The 21284-nt window shown below is 57.3% G+C and overlaps 1 protein-coding gene across 9 annotated transcripts in view; it reads right to left on the bottom strand.

The window, feature by feature from the left end:
• The window catches only part of NPRL3 (NPR3 like, GATOR1 complex subunit), a 31613-nt gene that overhangs the window by 728 nt on the left and 9601 nt on the right, over positions 1–21284 (bottom strand). For 2 of the 9 annotated variants that reach the window (XR_014073514.1, XR_014073515.1), the window contains 11 exons: positions 21110–21239; positions 19934–20008; positions 15995–16237; positions 15104–15257; positions 14065–14146; positions 8352–8489; positions 7093–7249; positions 3500–3606; positions 2977–3106; positions 1160–1349; positions 360–548 (listed from right to left, as the gene is read on the bottom strand). Coding sequence is in view for 6 of the 9 variants with exons in the window: in XM_081558507.1 (XP_081414633.1) it covers positions 360–552; positions 1160–1349; positions 2977–3106; positions 3500–3606; positions 7093–7249; positions 8352–8489; positions 14065–14146; positions 15104–15257; positions 15995–16237; positions 19934–20008; positions 21110–21239 (1599 nt within the window). In the remaining 3 variants the exon portion in view is untranslated. Of the gene's footprint in view, positions 1–359; positions 553–1159; positions 1350–2976; positions 3107–3499; positions 3607–7092; positions 7250–8351; positions 8490–14064; positions 14147–15103; positions 15258–15994; positions 16238–19933; positions 20009–21109; positions 21240–21284 lie in introns of all 9 variants that reach the window. The other 7 variants (XM_081558507.1, XM_081558508.1, XM_081558509.1 and 4 more) reach the window with 4 other exon arrangements.

Raw genomic sequence — 21284 nt, 5'->3', positions numbered from 1 at the left:
CTGCCGGGGGAGGGGGCGGGGGTGTGAGGACAGCTACAGTGGTGGGGCTTGGACAGTCCGCGGGACCCCCTCCCACCAGGGCCCCTCGGCGGAGCAGGGGGTTGGATGGGCAGCCATAGCTTCTGCCCCCAGGTCTGGGCTGGGGGTGACAAGTCTGTCTCACCCATGATGTGCAGACCTCAGATCCCACCCCGCCCCCAGCCCAAGAGTCCTGGGACGATCCCTGCCTAGCCCTATGAGGACGACGTGACAAGCAGCACCAGAAAGAGGTCCAGGAGAGGCCCCACGTGCAGGCACCAGTCCTGAGGTCTGAGCTGAGGTCCGTTGCCTGTCTCTCTCCACACAGGGCCCCGCCCCACCTGGCAAACATACGGAGGTCCTCGGGGTTCTGGGCCGCGGGCACGCTGAGGATGGCAGCCCGTTCGTGCTCCGACAAGCTGGCCAGCAGGCTCTCCGTCATCCTTCTATTCAGTGGCGAGTCCCCGCTGGGGAGCAGCTCAGCGCTGGAGTTGTCCATGCTGGGGCTGGTGAGGGTCATGTCGTCACTGCTGGCTGAGAACCAGGGCACCAGTCAGGGAGCAGTGGCCCCGGCCCCACGGTCATCCATGCCCTCCTGGGCATTCACCGCCATGCCCTCAGGGAGCTGCCCCAAACGCCAAGGTCATCCAAGCCCCCCCCACTCACAGGGCCCTGGGCAGGCTGGGGGCAGCACTGAGGAGGTGCCAGCCCATCGTCCCCCAGCCAGGGCCCTGGGCTTAGGGCTGCTGCCTTACGGGGACACTGTGGCCAAATGGCACCATCTCCACATAGGCCCTGGGGCTGCAGATTTCAACGGTCCTCCCAGGGGTGGGGTGTGGTCTGCTCTAACCCCAGGCTGGGCCAGGCTGCTCCTGACTCAGCAAGGCAGAGCCCCATCCTCAGAGAAGCAGGGGAGGACCTCCCGCCGTCCCCCAAGGCAGAGCTGCCCAGCGGGGTGAGTAACATCCATGCGGGGCACACCTGCCCAGAGGGCGGTGTGAGCAGGGGTCGAGTGCGGCCCTGTGACGGTGCCGTGGTCACTCCCAGGTGCCCAGGTCGGGCCTCCCCGCCACCTGCCTCTCCCAAGGGTGCCCAGGTGCTCACCCCCCACCAGACAGATGCCCGGGGCAGGAAGTCCTACTTGGGGAGCCAAAGCTGAGGGCGTTGGGTGTGCTGAGGCTGCGGCCGCCCACCCTGGTGGCCAGGGGCGTGTCGTCCTCGCGGGGGCGGGGCTCGTCCTCACTGGGCGAGGCCATCAGGCAGACATAGGTGTGCAGCTGCACCAGGAGCCGGCGCTGCAGCATCCACACCACCATCTGGATGAGCTGTGTCTGCAGGTGGGGAGCACCCAGAGGTCAGAGGGGGCACCCGGCAGGGCCATGGCGGCCCTCGCTCCACCACGTGCCCAGCTGACACATGCCTTTCTGCCCAGAGCTGACAGGACCTATGACGAGGCGGCCCTGCTGTGCCGCCTCTCCCAGCCCATGGGCTCTGTGGGGACCCCGCCCGTGGCCTGCACCCTGAGAGCAGAAAGTCCTCCCCTGGGTCGACCGGAAAGCCTGCCGGGGACAGGGACCCCCGTGCGGGGGCATCCACGTGCTCAGACCCACATGCCACCTTCCTGTCACTGGGGTTCCCTGCTGGGAGGGGCGGGCAGGCGTGGACACACGGGTGCACCGTGAGCGTGTGTGACCCAGTCATAGCAAGGAAAGTGGAAAAGGACTGTAAATAAAATAAGAGACCGCGTCGGCACCTGCACACATTCGGGGCCGGCAGCAAGAGTTAGGGAGGCAGGCGGCCTCACTCGGGACCCAGCAGAATCAGAACGAGTTCCATCTGGGCCCCTTGGGCCAAGAAAAGCCCCCGGCCATGCAGACCCCTGGGAAGTCTGCACTGGGGAGGGGGAGGGTGCACACACACTGTGTCTTCTGTTTAGCTGGCACAACCTGGCACTGTTCCTGGAAACCAAAGGTGCCTTGAAAGATGGCATTTAGAATAGTCATGCTCGGCATCTAAGTGTACGAACCAACAGGACCAACGGACCAACCTCTAGCCTGGGGTTGGAGCAGACCACACCCCACCCCTGGGAGAACTGTTGAAACCTGCAGCCCCAGGGCCTGTGTGGAGATGGTGACTAACACGGTCCCTTCTCTGTGTTCACAGCTTGAGGAGGAAAGGGCTGCTTTTTAAGGACTGGCTTTGCCTACCAGCTCCAGCACTTGTTACAGCAAACACTTCACTTTGAAGACAAAGCCTTGAAAACACCAGCCCATCTCTGACGTCTGTCCCACCTGGCTCTTCCCCGGACCCCAGGGCTCCAGGCTGGAGTGGGGGACCACTGGCTCTGGGACCCAGGTCGCACTCAGTCCTGCTGCAAACACACAACTCACCTGCTCATTCCCCATTCCTCGCCCCTCCCTGGTGGCCACCACACCACACCCAGCACCCCTGCCCTGACCCAGACCCAGGCCCATCCTGTCCAGGCCCCAAGAGTGAAAATTCTGGAGGCCTGTGAGCCCAGATTTACCCCCACAGACCCCATGGCCACCAGGACCCTGGCATGCAGGAGGGGAGTGGGAGGGCAGGGCCCAGGCTCAATAAAACAAAACTCTCTGTGTTCCCGATTCTAGGACCCCCAAGTCCAGAAGGGGCACCGGGTGGCTCTGTCGTCCCAGGAGTGGTCACGATCTCCTGCCAACTGACTTCTTGGCTCTGCCCTAACTCTGAGAACTGCCTGCCACGGGCAGACAGGGCTCCACATGGGGAGGGACTGGCACTACCCAGGTGTCGGCAGGCAGCCTAGCCAAGCAGTCAGCCTCTGGCAGGGCAGGTGCCCTCTACACAGCAAACACCACCCCCAACCCAGGCTTTGGGCGCAGCAACACTGTGGGCCTGGGATCAATCAGGGACCAAAGCCAGGTGGCTGGTCCCTGGGATCCCCCAGCTCCCAAGACTCACCTCCTGCACAGGGGGGGCCAGGGGGTTCCTGAATTCTGACAAGGAGACAGGCAAGGAGAACTTGGCAAGGACAGATGGCAGGTCATGAGATGGAAACTGGCAGGAGAACTGCTCGGCGAGCGGAGAATACCTGGGGATAGGGTGAGGATCCCTGAGCTCGAGAGGCCTCCCCTCGGTTCAGGCGTCTGCATCCTCACCTTGAGCCGCGCTGGGCAGGAAGGGACGCAGCGTGGTGAGGGGGCCAGGAGGGAGCAGTGAGGACAGAGTCCAGATGCTTTCCCCACACCGCAGCCCCTGTGAGCCTCCGTGTCAGGACCAAGGCTCCTGACCTCCCTCCAGGTGCCCTGTGCAGGGCCCACTGGCTGGCAGGCATGGGCAGGCGCAGACCTTTCCCAGAGGCTGCAAGTGCAGAGAAGCACAGGCCTGGGTAGCGCTGGAGGGGTGGGACCAGGCCAGAACTGGAATAGGGGCCTGGCTGAGCTGGGAGCACCTCCTGGGGGCCCTGGCAGCCAGAGGGACTCACAGACACACGCTAGCGTTGGGAGACAGCATGTAGACGTTGTTCTCGCACAGCGGGTAGATGACGATAGCCTTGCCCCAGTACACCAGGTGGGCTGCAAGCTGGAAAACCTGCAGGCAGGGGGCGGAGGACAGTGCTGGGAGGCTGACCTTCCCACCACCTGACAGGTCCCTGAGCTGTCCTGGCTGGCACCGGTACGGACGCCTGGAGCAACCAGGACGAGGGCCACTCAGCTGAGCAAGGGTCTTGCCTGCTCATCCTGGCAGAGGCCGGCCCCTCGCCCACCGGCACCACGCACCAGGACAGTGGATGAGGGGTCATGCACCCACCCCCACCCCTCACTCGTCCCTGGAGAACCTCCCTCTGTCCTGCTGCCCTGGGCTCTTAAGACATCAGGATGGCCCACAGACAGACCGCAGCGCCGGGAGGGAGGGCCAGGGTGAGACCATGGCCCTGGGCAGTGCTTACCCTGGCCACCAGAGCCAGGTGCCTGCGGGCACAGCACCAAAACACCCTCACCTAGTCTCAGCAGACAGAGCCTCCAGCGGCACCAACGCAAACACAAAGGAAGTTTCAGTCCCACTGCTGACCCTCCCTCTCACCCCAAGTCCCAGTAACAATGGCTCTAAAGGAAACAGGCTCACTTCCCTCAGTCTCTGCCACCAACCTCGCCCAGCAGGCTCCATATCCCCTCTCCCTGCAGCCAGAGCGCCCGCTCAAGGCTAGAAGTCTGAAATTGGGAGCACTGAGCTAGAGTCAGGCTGTTGGCAGGGACGCTGATCTTTGCCTCCAAGATACAAGCTGCTGTTACCGGCGTGAGGTGAGGTGAGACCATGCCTCCTACCTTGGCCTCCGCGATCACCTCTTCTGCAGGTCACTTCCCACTTCTGTAGTCAAAGCCTCTCCACCTACCTCCCTCTCATGAGGGCCCACCCAGATCATCCAGCATTATCGCCCCATCTCAAGAGAGTTAATTCCATCTGCAAAGTCCCACGTAAGGAAGGTCCCACTCACATTAGAACACAGAGGTCTACGAGGGCACTGTTCATTTATCACAAGTAATGTAAGTATAATCCTAATTTTGTTATTCAAAGATTATATGTTAACATGTATATAAAAGAGTTGGAGGAATCTACTGTGGTTACTGCTGGGATATGGGATTTTGGGCACTTACTCTGTTTGTGTCTATAATTTGTGTGATATTTGAACTTTTATAAAAAAGAATATATTGGTTTCATTAGACAAAAACCTCTGAATCACCAGCTGACACTCACACCTGAGGCCAACGTTCCCTGACATCCATGCAGGGCCTCCGCTGGGCCGTTTGCTGAAGGAAGCAGCAGTCCCAGCGGCGGGTACGATCCACCCCCGGGGCTGGGCCCTGCGTGACCACACCAGTGGCAAACCCCGATCTGCACCGGTTCAGTGTAGAGGGGCGAAGAAGCAGACGGCGAGGAAGCAGACGGCAAGGCCACAGCCAGGGAGAGACAGAGGGGACATCATCAGAGCTCTGTGCAGGGCAACTGCAGCCAGGGGAGGCGTGTCTACACGGGCTCCTGTCAGGCAGCCGCGGGGCAGAGAGGGCCCCCCAGAGCTGCTCACACACAGGCATCTGCCCCTCGCACACTGGTCAGGATGCCGCACAGCGGGGCACACACCGTGGCCAGCGCCTCCGAGGTCTGTGTCTCCTGGGTGCTAGGAAGGCATTCCAGGACCCCACTTGAGATACCAGGCACGGGTCAATAAACACTCGCACATGGGGTAGACCAAGGTCATGGGGTAAAGATGGGGGAAGTATTCTAGACAACAGAATCCCAAAAGGCTGCTTTGGGGGAAAAATGGCCTTAGACTCAGGCCTGGTGAACAAGCTCCCCTAACGTGCTAACATTCCCATCTCCATGGAAAATTCTTCAAGAGATGGGAATACCAGACCACCTAACCTGCCTCCTGAGAAACCTGTATGTAGATCAAGAAATAACGGTTAGAATCAGACATGGAACAAGGGACTGGTTCAAAATTGGGAAAGGAGTACGTCAAGGCTGTATATTGTCACCCTGCTTATTTATTTATGTCTAGAGTACATCATGCGAAATGCCAGGCTGGATGAAGCACAAGCTGGAATCGAGATTGTGGGAGAAAAATCAGTAACCTGAGATACGCAGATAATACCACCCTAATGGCAGAAAGCCAAGAGGAACTAAAGAGCCTCTTGATGAGGGTGAAAGAGGAAAGTGGGAAAAGCTGGCTTAAAACTCAACTTAAAAAAACTAAGATCATGGCATCCAGTCTTATCACTTCATGGCAAACAGATGGGGAAAATGTGGGAAAAGTACAGATTTTATTTTCCCAGGCTCCAAAATCACTGTGGACGATGACTGCAGCTATAAATTAAAAGCTTGCTCCTTGAAAGGAAAGCTATAACAAACCTAGACAGCGTATTAAAAAGCAGAGGCATCACTTTGCCAACAAAGGTCCATAAAGTTACAGTTTTTCCAGTAGTCATATGCAGATGTGAGAGTTGGACCATAAAGGCTGAGCACCAAAGAATTGATGCTTTTGAACTGTGGTGTTGGAGAAGACTCTTGCGAGTCCCTTGGACAGCAAGGAGATCAAACCAGTCAATCCTAAAGGAAATCAACCCTGAATGTTCATTGGAAGGACTGATGCTGAAGGTCCAATACTTTGGCCACCTGATGCAAAGAGCCAACTCACTGAAAAAGACGCTGATGCTGGGAAAATTGAAGGCAAAAGGAGAAGGGGACGACAGAGGATGAGATGGTTGGATAGCATCATCAACTTAATGGCCACGAATTTGAGCAAACTCCAGGAGACAGTGGAGGACAGAGGCGTGTTGCGGTCCACGGGGTCACAGAGTTGGACATGACTTAGTGACTGGACAACAACAACTAATGCGCTGAGGAACAAAGACCACGGGCCCCCTGGAGGTGCCTCACAGGGCGCGGGTGCCACCTCACAGGCCTCCGTCAGCCTGGGAAAGCTCCGTCCCAGCCTCCGCAGAAGCAATGGTCCCTGGCCCGGGCTCTGCTGCCCCCTGGTGGCCACGTGCTGCCCCATTCCAGACTAGGGGTCCCCCTCAGGCTGTGGCTTGAGGTCCCCTGCCGCAGCCTCCAACTTCTTCCTGTGCTTTTCCTCATCCTCAGCCCTGCCCACTGTTCCACCACATCTACGGCCAAAGAGGAAGGGCCGCCATCTGATCAGAAAGGGCAGCCCCCAAGCACGTGACTCGGTAGGGAGATGGCAGCTCGTACAGAACACAGGCCTGCGTGCCACGGGGTGTGGTCCTGCTCTGCATGGCTCCCACAGGGGCTTAGTCCGGTCACCCGGCATCATGAAGGCCTCACTCCTCTCTGCCACAGCCCAGCACCCCCTCCACTATACAGACACTCAGAGGAAGTCAGGCCCCCAGCACAGAGGCCGGGTCTGACTCCAGATCCATCACTGTGGCAGGCCGCACAGCGGCTTGGCTGGGCTAAGGTCCTCGGGAGGCAGCTTGAGGTGCCTCCTATGACATGCCCAGCCTCCCACCACTGCCCATCCTGCCCACCTAGGTTATCTCCCCAGGCCCCCAGAGGTACCTGCAGCAAGGCCAGGTCCGCGTCCTGGGCCAGCTGCTGCAAGTTCTTCACGGCGGACGTGGTCTTGATCACGCGCACCAGGGCTGGGGAGCAGTCAAGCGGGAGCTCACCCAGCAGGGACTTCTCATCACTGAGCAGCAGCAGGGCATGGTATGGGCTGCGGGGCAGAGACACGGTCAGTGGGACAAGCGGCCTCGGGCTCTCAGGGTGGGCACCTGGAAAGAAGGCCTCGGGAGGAACTGGAAGACATAGTTGTGCCCTGAGGCCTTTAAAAACCTGTGAGGAGACTGTTGCCAGCAGAAAGAACTGAGGGAGCCCTGATGACCCAGCTCCCTCCCACCTCTGGGACTGCCCAGCAAACACTGGTTGACTGAAAAATGAGTCAACCCTTCCCAAGGAAACAGTCCCAAATAGGGCTTCCCTGGTGGCTCAGATGGTAAAGAATCCATCTGCAACGCAGGAGACCTGGGTTCGATCCCTGGCTTGGGAAGATCCGCTGGAGGGCATGGCAACCCACTCCAGTATTCTTGCCTGGAGAATTCCCATGGACAGAGGAGCCTGGCGGGCGACAGTCCGTGGAGTCGCAAAGAGTCGGACACGACTGAGTGACTAAGCACAACACACAACACATGGGAAAAGCAAAATCCCCACCTCAGACTATGAACAGAACTACCTAGACACACGCTGGGAAGGAAGCCCAGGAGGAAAGGCACGGACAGCAGGGGCCTGGGTGAGGGAGGAAGACAGTGCTCTGCTTTCTGTCCTCGAAACATCTGCTGTTCCATGCCCAGATCTCTGTTTCTGGTTAAAAGACATTTAAGGAGACAGAGAACGTGGTGGGGGAGGGGAAGGCAGAAGACTGGGCTCTGCGGTTTCCTTGCAGGAAATCAGTGAAATGGACAAATAGATCCCACAAGTTCTGGTTCAAGCAGAGACCCCGGGAGTAACACCACGAAGACACAGCCCTCTGAGGGTCAGGCCCGCTGCCGGCCGTGAGGCGCGGCCCACAGCCCTGCCCAGGCCCCAGGCTGGGGCTGCAGTGCAAAGGCCCACTTGGCCAGGCGGTGCTGAGAGGCTCTGGGGGTGAGCCGAGGGTGGTGGTCACTCGTGGACAAAACTGAACACAAAAACATGTGTTTCCTGTACAAACAGCAGAGCCCTACCTGCCAGTTTCTGCGGCAGGAAGAGGACCCAAGTGCTTGGTACACCTCAGGCAGACACAGGAGAGAAGGGCCGGCGGGCGTGGGGCTGGCACTCACCGGATGGCCTTCAGGCTGCGCTCGATAGCCTCCGGCGGGATGAGGCTGCTGGCCGCGTAGTGGATCTTGTGGGGCAGGCAGAAGCTCACCTCCAGCCAGCTGTTGACGTGGAGCCGCACCACGCCAGATGTGCACAAGCTGCAGAGAGAGGGCCCCCAGCCTCGCACACGCAACCACACCTTGCACACCCACCTGAGGGTACCTCCACCTGGCCCACAGGTACACTGCAGGGAGGCTTCCCAGACGAGAAAGCATCCTACCCCATATCTCAGTAGGGTTAAGAGAAGAAGATGTATTAGGAACACACACAAAAGTTGCCTTTCTGGCCAGCCTTGGAATCTGCAGTCCAATCAGAGGCAAGGGATCAGGGAAGCCTCTCTGATCTCTGCCCCAAGGCTCAATGCATCCAGGCATCCCAGGGCTTCCTCTGCACATGGTGGGCTGCTGGGCAGGGCGAGCAGGAGAGGAAGGGGGAGCGGTAGGGCAGAGGGGCGGTGCCGGCCCCCAGACGCCATGAGGGAGGAGCCCCCCCCTGCAGATGCCGCAGCCGCAGCCGTGCAGGCGCTCCACAGCCAGCAGCCACGCCAGCCCCCGCTCGGGCCTTTGGCGCCCCTCGTCTCCCCGACCTTGCTCAGGCCAAACACGGCGACTCTGTGTCTGACTCTCGTGTCTCACGTCCCACCGCAGACCACCTGTCCATCCTACCTGCTCCACGCAGGGACAAAGTGCACACCTGCTCCACTCTGGCCCCCTCGGTCTGCCCTCCCTATGCAGACCCCCAGGGGTCCCACCTCAGCAATCCCAGCCAAGACCCCAAAGTGCCAGAGCCCTGTGGGACCTGCCCACTCTTGCCGACCCTGCGTCCTCCCGCCGGAGAGTCCAGCGGGACAGGCCGCCCTGCTGCTCTCCAAGCTCATGGACTTGCCCTGGCCACACGCTCTCCCTCAGGAGCACCAGGGCTCCTCCCTGCCTACAGATCCCAACTCAAGGCCCACCTTCTCAGTGGAGTGAACCCCAAGCCCAGCCCTAGCTCCGCGGGCAGCTCCGAGTTCCCATCTGTCCTGTGCAGGGGACAGCAGCAGACTCTGCTGCCCGCGGTCAATGCTGTTTCCCGACCAGAATCCACAAGGTGCAGTGCTCCCTGCATGGCCAGCACGGGCGGGGACACTGAGCACTTCCTGCCTGGAGTGGGGGAAGGCCTGAGAACAAGATCCTCTGGGCCACCGTCTCTCAGGGACGAAGCTGAGGCCCTGACCCGGCCCAGGTGCCAGGCACAGAAGGAGCGACTGCTAGAGCAGAGGAGGGCGCTGGGCCTGTGCCCTGTGCCCTTCCCGCCACGCTCCAGTCCGCTCCACTGGCCCTGCTGGCACTCAGGCCTCGGGGCTCTTGGGCACAGACTCAGGGATCTGGGTGCTAGAGGTGGCCCACGGCCCCCGCCCCACCTCCACAGGCTGTTCTTACAGTCCTCCCCACAGCCCTGCCCAGAGAGCTGTGCGGAAGCCACGGGCAGCAGTTTCAAATGTAAAAATCAGTCCTTATTGTCTCCAGCAGGGAATGGGCACCAGGGAGAGGGACCGTGGGAAGAACATGGAGCACGCCTGTTACCTCAGCTCCCCCCAGGACTCCTGCCAGCACCAGCGTCGCTCCCTCTCCTGTGCTGCCACTGGGGCACTTGGAGAACCGGGCCCTCTCCCAGGGCTGCCCTGTCCCCAGCCATCCCCCTTGAGGGACAAGAGAGGGTCTCAGGCCCTCAGCTGCAAGGGGGCCACAAGCTGTGGCTGAGTTCACATCACACCTGCTCAGAAAGGCAGTGGACTCAAAACCAAGGTCTTCCTATCTCTAAGCCCCCTTCTAGGACATGGCACAAGGTACTGCTGGTACGCCAGAGTCACAGTAAACATCGAGGTTCATCTCTTTTCAAACATAGCCAAGTGGGCTCCTCCAGGAGCCCAGCAATGCCGTGTGCAAGACTCTGAGCCACTGGGCGCAGGAGGAGGCCCCAGGCACTGGTTCAGGCTCTTGGTGCACAATTTACAGCCTGCATTTGGGGGCTCCCACTCAGCCGTGCCAGGAAAGACACAGGGAATTGTAAGCAAACTATGTGAACACAAGAAGCCGGAGAGAGTGGTAAGAAAAAGGACGTGGAGGAGGGGGCAGGGGCAGGTGTGGCCTGGGGCCTCATGGGGATCAGCAGAGGTGCCAACTGGTACCAGGCAGACAAGACGTCAAAGCCTGTGCAGCATCATGGGGTCACAGTCATTGGGGTCGCAAAGAGTTGGACAGGACTGAGCGACTGAGCACTAGAAGAGTAGAGGCCGGGCCGGAAAAGGGTCCTAAGCATCTTGTACTTGTATCGTCAGGGCAGCTAACGGTTTGGTGTGGACACTGAGGAAAACACTGTGCTCGTGTGAGGCTTATCCAGCCCCTCACACGGATAAGGCCACACCACACACTGGACTGCAACTCTGAGACCCCGCCCCGCCTGTGACATGAGATAGATGCCCCTCCAGAGCCCGAGGGCCAAGGTGATCACACTGGCCTTTCAACAAGCTCTTATCTTTCACATCCCAGGCAGCATAGGATGCAAGCTCATTCCCCACCTCACATCTCAGCATCCAAATTTTAGTCCCTAACCTAATGTCCTCCTGTGGGCTTGTACCAGTCACCCTTCTCCTTGCCCCAGACCAGAGACCTCTGAAGCCGGCCCTGCACCCTCTGGTCCCAAACACAACATGCAGAGGGACAACACTGCACATGATCCAGGAGGACTAGGTGGGCTGCTAAAAGCCAACACTGAAATTTCAAACACAGGTGCACTTGGTGGGAAAGGACTGAAATTCCCAGGATATTTGTGGGCAAGTCTGTGGGCCCAGCCCTGCTCTGGACAGGCAGTGACGAGCAGGGCAGAGTCCCCAGCACCCCCAGCACCACCCACAGGCCAGGAGCTGCTTGGCAAACACTTCTTCAAGCCCCACCACGGGATCCACATGCTGAGCAAAGATGGCCAGGGGACATCCCCAACCTCGGGGGATGCTGTCACTGAAGTCACCAAGCTACACGGGGAGACACAGGTGCTGGGCAAGCAGCAGTGGACTCCGAGGAGTCACGCGGCAGCAGTGATTCATAGATGCAGAGGTCCCAGCGCACAGGGCCTCCAGGCCACACCACACATGGGACTGCAGTCAAAGCACCCAATCCAGAATGCCCCTGTGCAAAGTTAAGAGGCCCCAGCCTCTAACCTCAACCAGACCTCAGCTTCAGGCCTCTTGCTTCTGCTCTGAGAAAGCCCTTCCTGGGGCCTCCTGGCGAGCCTCCACCGAGAAAGGGCTGCATGCTCCCTACCACCTGCCTTCCTGCCCCTTGGTGCAGCCCGCCCTGCAGGAGCAGGGTGGGCCTGGCAAGACCCTCACAGACTTCCCGCTGGGTCAGAGCTGCTGCTGTCAGCAGGTGGGGACAGGGGAGGACACGGATGGCCTGGGATTCCTACGGGAGGAGCACTGGGCAGGACCCAGAGTGGGGCCTGGAAACAGGGTGGGGGTTGTCCGGGTTCAGGAAGGAGGCAAAGTGCTGAATGGGGGACCTGGGAGCTGCTCTTGCTGAGTGCTGACTCCTGTCCCTGGAACTGCTGCCACTAGAGGGTGCCGGGCTGCCCCGGCTTCGGGCTCGGCTGGTCCAGCAGACGGCGAGAGCAGCATTGAGCTCTCGGCGCCCCATCCCTGCAGCATCCCAACACAATTCAAGCCTAAGAACTCACAGCTTGTTGTTTGCTCAGGAACATACAGTCTGGCTCTGGATTGCTTTTTACTGTAAGCCCACACTGGCCTGGATCTAACGTGCAGTTTCAAGGGACGTTGCTCTGATGTCCTCTGACACCCAGAGGTCATCGAAATAAAGACATGGAAACAGCAGCCACTCCGTGCATCCCCGAGGACAGCTCTCCCTCCCACCTAAAGGCACTTGCGTCCCCAGGAGGAAACGGGGCCAGAGCAGAGCGTTCGCAGAGAAGGGAACAGGGGTGGGCCACAGGTGAAGACGTGCACACATGTGTTCATATCTGCTGACCTGAGACACCATCGCCACCCACCATGGTTGGCAGAACCCGAGAGCTCTCAAGACCCTGTGTGGCAAAGTCTGGTGCTACTGACAGGTGGGCAGACGCAGCCACAGAGGGCAGTACCTCCGTGACACACACACATGACTACTCAGCCGGCAGTTCCACTTAGGAATTTCTCTCAGGGATGCACGGGCACCCGCAAAAAAACACACATGGCTAAGCCGCATGTCCTTCAGCAGCAAAAGCTGGAGACCATGAAGCCCCAGGGAGGCGGCAGGCAGCTGGGCAGCAGAGCAGTCAGTCCCTGTTTACCAACAGACAGACGTCTAAGGTGCAGATGAAAGTGAGAAGGTACAGGGCAAAGCGCACACGCAGTATGCTCCAGGTTCACCCTCCTGGGCTTCGTGCCCTGTGACGGGCACACAACATGCGGCCACGTGACACAGCCTGCCACCAGGAGGGGCCCTGGCAAGGGTGTGAGGGGAAAGAAACTCAGTGCTCTGACTTTCAGACCTGACAGACAGGGGACCTCTTCAAAGGCTTAAGTTAAATAAAAAAAGGACAATTACCAAAACATCACAGTGATTACCACTGGGCATGGGATTACAGATGGTTTTATTTTCTTTATACTTTCCTACATCTACAATAAATACATAATATTGGTGAAATCAGAAAAAAACATTAACATTAAAAAAAAGGCGGGGAATTCTCTGGCAGCCCAGTGGTTAGGACTCCATGCTTCCACTGCAGGAGGACCGGGTTCAACCCTGGTCGGGGAATTAAGCTATCACAAGCCCCAAAGTACAGCCAAAAAAAAAGAAGAGAATTCACGGGGAAAAAGAAAACTTACATGGAAAAAGGAAAGGATGTGGACAAACCACTATCTCCGACGGTGCTCTGGCCACAGCTCTCAGGTCAAGCCCGCCTTCAGCAGGGAACATGGTCTCCTGGATGGAGGAGGAGGTGGGGGCAGGGAGGACATGCGGGCAGGGAAGCTAGGGGCGAGGGGAGGTGGGAGGGGAGTGCCCCTCGTGCACTCTGCCCAGCAACACGCCGGCCCCCTCAGCCCCAAGAAGCCTCTGGTGAGCCCACTGGCCAAGAGCAGAACAAGAGAAGCTGCCAGCCAGCGGCACTCAGGCAGACAGCCCCAACCCCCACTCCCCACCCAGGACTGGGGTCCCGCAGAGCCAGGGCCAGGGAGCAGTGGTCAAAGCCACATGGACACCCCTTAGAAAGAAGAGGAGTGCCTTGCTTGTCCACATGTAAGAGCTGGTGCTGAGCTGGGGTTCCCGCCATGTCTCCGCTGCCCGCTGCCCCACACACTCAATGTCCCAAACCCCCAAGACCCTAGAGCTAGTGGCGGGGAGAAGGGCCAACCCAGCCCTAGACTCTGAGCCTCAGTCTCCTCTTGGGTGCGGTGGCCACAGTGACCCCGCCTGAAGAAGGAGGGCCTGAACGTGGTATGTATTGTGCTCAGTCAGTGTCACCCTGTGTTCTAGGCCCCACACACAGCTTTTTTCAGGTCCATTTTCTAGTCAGAGGACAGTCTAGAGGTGCCGTCCCAGCCAGGCGCCTTCCCGCCCTCCCTCCCATCTCAGGCAGAGCGGGGAGATGGCGCCCGCCTTGCAGAGGCCCTGGGCAGGGGGCCGCTCATCTCACCTGTCGTAAGTGTCCTTGAGATCCCTGGCCAGCTTGCACTTGGGCAGGATGTGATGGAATGGGGACTGAGGCCCGTCATTTGCTGAAAGAATTGCAACACAGAGGACTCAGAGCCTGCATAGCACAGAGCTCACACAGGCCAGATGGCAAGTTAGACCTAAGAAGAACTTTAAGCGACTGTACACCAAACATCGCCCGCTGGTCCACTCCACCGTCTTCATACGGTGTCTGGATTTCCCCTGACCACTGGCCCCACCTGACTCTGCAGGTACAGGCCTCATGTAACATCTAACAAAAAATATATGTACTTACATTGAACTTTTACAAATTCCAGTGAAAAAGTCACAAACTCTAAAGAATGGTTTTAAAAGATAAAACTTCTGGGTTGTTATTATTAATAGTACATAACTGGGGAAAATAAATATATTACACATTTTGACAACTGTCAAACATCAAAAACAAATTTTTCCAAGTGGCACATTCATGTGTACTTTTACTTATAGCTAAAATTAGCCCAAGTTCACTGGCAAATCTAGTCCTGGTTTTCTCTTCTGTTATGGAGGTGCTGACCTGAGAAGACAGAGGTGCAAAGCCTGGGACAGAGGGGGGCATCTCTCAGCTCTGAAATGCTGACAGTGCACCAAAGCCTCAAGCGGATCTATCAGCAGATATTACTTTTAATAACTGGTCAGCTGACAGCTCAATTGGGCTCCCCTTCAATTCTGATGAAAGCAAAGAAGCGGACTCCTTCCAGCTCGACGCTGTCCTTCCGCATGCCCCCCACCCCAGGGAAACTGCCCAGCAGGACCAGGGTGGCACCTGACCTTCGGGAGAAGCCATGATGCGGGGGTCTGGGGGGAGGGGCACGTTTTGGGCTGGGGAGCCACTCCCGGAACATCAGCTCGGGAGCCTGGGTCTCGCTGTGACCTTCAAGGGTCTTGCTGTGCACCCAGGGCATGCTCAGTCCAGCACAGAGCCCACCAGCCTCCGTATTGGGGCCTGAGGGACCCCTGCCTGGAGAAGCCCCCGCCGTGCTCACCGTCAGCCATGGCGGACACCTCGTCCTGCAGCGCCAGGATCAGCTTGGCCTCCCGTGTGAGGTACTGGCAGCGGCGCTCCTCGTGCTGCAGCACAGTGGCGATGCGGCGGGAGAGGGTGTGCAGACAGCTGATCACGGACGGGTCTGCGTGGGCCTGCGGGGCACCCAGGAGGACACGCAGCATCGCTCAGACCACGGAAGAGCCCTCTCTGGGTGTCCTGTCCTGGGTCCCCTCGAGGGCCTCTCCCAGCAACGCCGGTCTGCTCACATTCCATGGTGGGCATGGAGCTGCTGCCCGCACGGCAGCACAGACGGCCCTGTGGGGTCCCCAGTGGGGAGGGACAGGCACGCAGGCACTTCTAACAAGTGAGAAAGGTTTCCATACTCTGGGCCCCAGGCCAGCGCGTCCTGGGGCGGGGGATGTTCAGGAATGCACTCTGGGCCTGGCAGGGGCAGCCCAGTGACACAACAGAAGGCCCAGACCCCGCCACCACGTGCAGGGGGACCCAAGGTCACAGGCTCCCATCTGAGGAAGAACAAGGGCCCCTCCCTCACCAATCAGCCCACAGGTCAAGTGCTCAGAGTGAGCCTACGAAGAGCAGAGCCCCGGCGGTGTCTACGATCTCCAGGGAGTGGCTGTGGGCTGGTCTGCATGGGACCAGCTATGTGAGAGCTCAGTCACACAAGCATACAAGTAACAACAGGGACACAGAGTGAGACACAAGCATTAGGCCCACTGCTCAGTGAAGACCTCTGTCCTCAGAGTAAGCGCTCTTCCTGAGAGCTGGCTAACAGGTCAGCAGGCACCAGGCCCCCACACATCCCTCTGCACCCCTCTGCTAATTCTGGCACCTATCGGGGGCCAGAGCCAGGCCAGGCCTGCGCACCCACCCAGGCCAAGGGTGGGGCAGGCAGCTGTGAGGTCTGTGAAGATGCTCCCAGAGCTGATAACCACCTGCCGTGACTCAGCACCCCAGGAGGCTGACAGGGAGGCTGAGTCATCACGGGGTGGAGGCGGGAGGAGGGGGACGAGTGGTGGCCCTGATTAGAGCCTCCGGTTGGCCTCCCCCCGTTTATCTGCAGACACGGCCCTCGGCAAAGGTCCACAGCTGGGCTCCTGGGCCAAACCTTGACCTAGACAAAGTAAACACCTTCATCACCTGGAGCTGGAGACACTCTAGCTCCTAGCAGATCCACATTCACAAACAGAACTCATCCTTGGCAGCACACCTGTGTGGGGAGGGGCTCAGGGCTAGGTCCACGCCGGGCCCCCTGCAGACCGCAGCCCTCCCCACATCCAGGAGGGCCCCCAAGGGTCCCCAGAAGGTCATGGGATAGAGGGTCTGGGTTAAGTGTGTACACAAGTGCCTCAAATCAAAATGTTCTGCCTCAGATTTTAGAAACGTCTATGTAAAAATCCTCCTCCCAGCAAAGCAGAGGGAGGAGCGTGACCTGGGCACATGGTTGCTCCCTGACCCCCAGCACACGCCTACTGGCTGGGGCAAGACGGTGCCACAAGTCGGGTGCCCGGGGCCGCTTGCTCACACTCCTGGATGAGGCCTCCATGGAGGAGCAGGCCTAGATGTTCCGACCGGCTGCACAGGCCGGGCCCAGCTCCAGGTGCCTGGCTATGTGGGGTATAACAAGAAGGTGACCACTGAGGAGGCACCAGTCCCCAGTGGAGCTCTGAGAAGCAGGCCCTCCCTGCAGACGTGGTGTGAAGCAGCATGACGTGAAGGGCATCACTGGTGAGACCGTCTCACCCCTGAAACTCCCACCAAACACAGTCAGGCCTTCAGAGCAGAAGTCCACTTTGCAGGAGACACAGGGACTGTCTGCACAGAGACAGGTCTGATCGTGGACCCGTCCACGGGATAAAGGAGGAGAGAGTTCTAGATGGAGAAGAGGGGAGCGTTAGAGGCCTGGGTACACAACCCCCCACGCTTCTGTGGGCTGGTTTCTGGTTTTCACTCCAGTTCAGACAGGCCAATAGGAAAAAACGCTGTGACGACTGGGACATGTTTCCACGAACTAGACACTAGCTGCCATCTACATAAGGTAAGTCCTGTACTGTCTGTAAGTTCTGTGCTGTACAACAGCTGTCCCCTCGCAGAGATGCTTCCTAAAGTATGTAGGGGTGAGCAGACAGGTGGTCTGAGACCTGTCCTCCTCACTCGAGCAACAGGGTCAGGGCAGAGGGACCCAGGGTCAGAGGCAGCAGCTGTGGGACCTCAGAGACAGGTGTACACGGGTCATCAGTCTACTGTGACAAGCCCATGGCGTGTTGAAAACTTCTAAGTAAAAAGAGTGTACATTTTTATGACTACAGAAAAGAAATAAAACCTATCCACTCTTTACATTACGTTCAATTCCTCCCACTGCTCACATCACAGCCTCTGTGCTCTAAAGTCCTGCACTGCCCTGTTTCCCACTGTTTTAACCTGGGAGGGACCCACCCGCTCACTCCAGTGTCTGGCCTCACCCCCATTCTCACCTACGGTGGCCACAGAACACACCAGTATATAAACCACCACCCTGTCTAATTGTTCTCCGATCACTGGACAGCAGGATTATCTCCAGCCTGCTTATTACAAAAATCCCCATACACTTTAAAATCTTCCTTTTTCCCTGACTGCCGCGCCCAGGGGAGTCACACACTCGGCTATCACATGCCGCTGCTCCCAGAGATGAAGGCCTGCCTGCAACATCCAGGGTGGGGCCGCAGCGGCTTCTCACACCCCCGCCCCTCAAGGGCTATCAGAGTTGACAGGTGGACAGCACTGGTCATGGTTTTGGTTTAACTTCACTGAGTTCTCTTCGTGGATGTCTGCATTACGTAATGCTATAAATAACAAAAAGACACTGAAAAAGCACACACTACCGAAGTGTACGAAGCAGAAAGCAACACTCCCCTCTGGCCACCTCCAGCCCCACAGTCACCAGGAGAGACCACTGTGTCTAACTGGCAGCTCTCCACTGATCAACAAGGGGGCAGTTTTGAGAATTCAGCTCCCTTCAGAATGGAGAAAGCTTTTCTCCAGCATTATTTTGATTCTGAACTCTTCAGTGAGATCAAAAAAAGCTTTGTGGGAAAAACACTCTGAGACTCAGAAGGCAGCTGAGGTGGCAGATCCCCTCCTGCTCAGGCTCACTCCCGTCACCACGCAGGGAACAGAGCACACTGCCTGCTCCTTGTCACCAAGATACAGTCATTCTCTCTCTGACACTTCTGTACGAAAGCCACCTGCAGCTCACGTGTGCCCGACCAGAAAGAACGACGGGACTCTCCGGTGAAATCTGCTGGTGGAGGAGTGCCATATTTAACTGAACACACATCTCCTAGATTTCAAAGTTCCTTCGTAATACCAGCCAGTCCTTACCCAAGAGTGCTTCTTTTGCTTATTGAGATCCCTTGTATTCTGACAGCTTTGTGCTGTGCTCATTCGTGTCCGACTCTTTGTGACCCCATGGACTGCAGCCCACCAGGCTCCTCCGTCTATAGAATTCTCCCGGCAAGAATACCGGAGTAGGTTGCCATTTCCTCCTCTAGGGGATCTTTCTGAACCAGGGATCAAACCTGTGTCTCCTGCACTGGCAGGAAGTTCTTTACCACTAAGCCACCTGGGAAACCCTTTGACAGCTTTACCGAGAAATTTCCTCTAACTAGTGAAAACAAAACTTCAAACAGTGCTTGGAACTGCCTTAAGAAGTAATTAGGCTTAATTATAAAACAACTGAACATAACAAGTGTTGCTGACAATGTAGAGAAATCAGAACCCTCATCCATGGCTGGTGGGGGTGTAAAATGGTGCAGCTGCTGTGGAAGACAGTCTGGCAGCTTCTCAAAAGGTTAAGCACTGAATCACCACATGACCCAGCAAGTCCATTTCTAGGTATCCACCCAAGGGAAATGAAAACATGTGTTCACACAAAACTTGTACATAAATGTCCTTAACAGCATTTTTCTTACAGCCAAAAAGTGGAAACAACCCAAAAGTTCACCAGTAGATAAAACAAAGTATGATCTCCTTTCAATGGAATATGATTGAGCCATAAAAAGGAAAAAAGTACTGATATACATTACAACGTGCATGATTCAATTAAAAGATTATTTAAAAAACCCTCAAGGACGTACTGTACAGCACAGGGAACTATATTCAGTATCTTATAATAATCTGTAACGAAAAAGAATCTGAAAAAGAATATATATATATATATATGTCAATCGCTTTGCTGTACACCTGAAACATTATACATCAACCACACTGCAATTTTAAAAAAAAGATTATAAAAAACCGGACGACTCTCAAAACCATTACATTAAGTGACAGAAGTTAGACACCAAAGGTCACATACTGTAGGATCCCTTTTACATGAAACATGCAGAACAGGTAAATCCACAGAAAGAGAAAGCAGACTGGTAGCGTCTGGGGCTGGGGGAAGAAAGAGCATTTGGAATAACTGATGTCCTTTTGGGACAATGAAAATAGGGTAGCAGTGATGGTTATACAACACTGTTATCAGATGCCACCAAAATCTCACTGTAAAATGGTTAAGATGATACGTTTTATGTACATTTTACTTTAAAAAGAGGGAAAGAATGAAGTTAGACTCTTCCAGCACCCAAGAGGGGCCAGTGCTATGCCCAGAGTGGGCTGAGTTGAGTGAATGGCAGTCTCTGGAAATGAGTCGCTGCCCCTCCACTCCTCCCTGAGCCCGCCCCAACCCCTCCTCCTCAGCACCACCTTCTCCCCCTGCCCCTCCCCCATGGCCCCCCTCCCCCAACACCCCCCCCCACCCGATCTGCTCTTCAGTCATTTACACACTCACCCTCAGTGCAAATACCACATTGAAAAGAATCATGGTGGGGGCCTCCCTCTTCGGGGACGGGTCAGTTTTGGAGACCTGTGAAAGGGCCACAGTTCTGTGAGTGAGAGCCACCACCTGCCAGGAAAAGCGCTTGGAGCGACCCCCTCTGCAGGTAGGATGATGCTCCAGAGGACGCGGAACCAGAGGAGAGCGGAGCCCGAGGCCTCTGAGAGGCACCCAGAGTCTGCACAGGCAGGTGCAGGCTGCACCAACAGAGGGTCACGGTGGAGGAAGCAGCAGAAGAGTGCTGTGACCCAAACGGACGAGACTGCCCCGTCACCTCGCGTGAGCTGGGTGCCCGGAGGAGAGACGGCAGGGGCCACTGGGGCACCCAGTCTGCCCGGGGCCTAAACACCAAGCTGCCAACAAGTGTCGCCAGCAGAAGGCAAAGGGATCCCTGGGCCACCAGTCAGGCCTGTCTCCGGCCCTGTGCCTCCAGTTCTGCGGGCAGGATGACGAGGAGCCGCCAAAGGCCCCCACGCCACCCACCGGCCACCAGTGGAGCGGAGCCAGTCTGGGCAGGGCGGGTGCCCCCAGGGGCCATGTCCCCACTGTGTCCCCTGCCACGGTCCCCTGGACCGTGTCCAGCTGTCTCGGAAGCCAGACGAGAACACCTGAGGACCACACCCCAGGCCCTCACAGGATTTCTGGATCATGTATGTGTCATATCAAAACCCTTCAGAATCCCAGGGACACTGGTGTCACTTCTGCCTGCGTGCAGAGGACTGACTGGCAGTTCCGGTGTGCACATTCTCTTGGGTAACAGCACATCCAGTCTCCAGGGAGAACACACAGAGGGGACTCAGCACAACAGTGAGAGCTAAACTGATAATAATATTGGCTAGGATGTCACTTAACGAGCATAAGAAATGCTTGCACTGCTTTATATAAAGCTGAAGGGTCTGACACATACTGCTGACCTTACTCTCTCGGCCTCCCCACTAAACAGACCTGGTATACACAAAGGGGAAGGCCACGGTCCAGAGAAACTCCAAATGCAAACAGCAAAAGCTACGGGCAGGGACTGAGACACCACAGGCCTACGAGGAGGTGCAGGTGGGCAAGCACCTGACGGGGCTGCCCTCTTCAGACACCAGGCCACAGCGCCAGGGCCCGCGCTGGCCCGGGAGGCCGTACCTGGCCCAGGGTGTGCTGCAGCAGCGTTGGGTGTCCAACAAACCGCACGTTATCGATCTTCAGTTCAAACTTCTGGCCACACATTTCAGACTTGGTTGCCAAAATCGTTGCCAGAATGACATCTGAAAACCTTAAAATTTAAAAAGAAAGTGGAGTAGAAAAGAGTTAACTGAGA

The sequence above is a fragment of the Giraffa tippelskirchi genome, chromosome 13 (assembly GCF_054371585.1).
Source record: "Giraffa tippelskirchi isolate mGirTip1 chromosome 13, T2T-mGirTip1v1.2.pri, whole genome shotgun sequence".
Lineage (NCBI taxonomy): Eukaryota > Metazoa > Chordata > Mammalia > Artiodactyla > Giraffidae > Giraffa > Giraffa tippelskirchi.
This window is presented reverse-complemented; position numbering and strand designations above follow the sequence as displayed.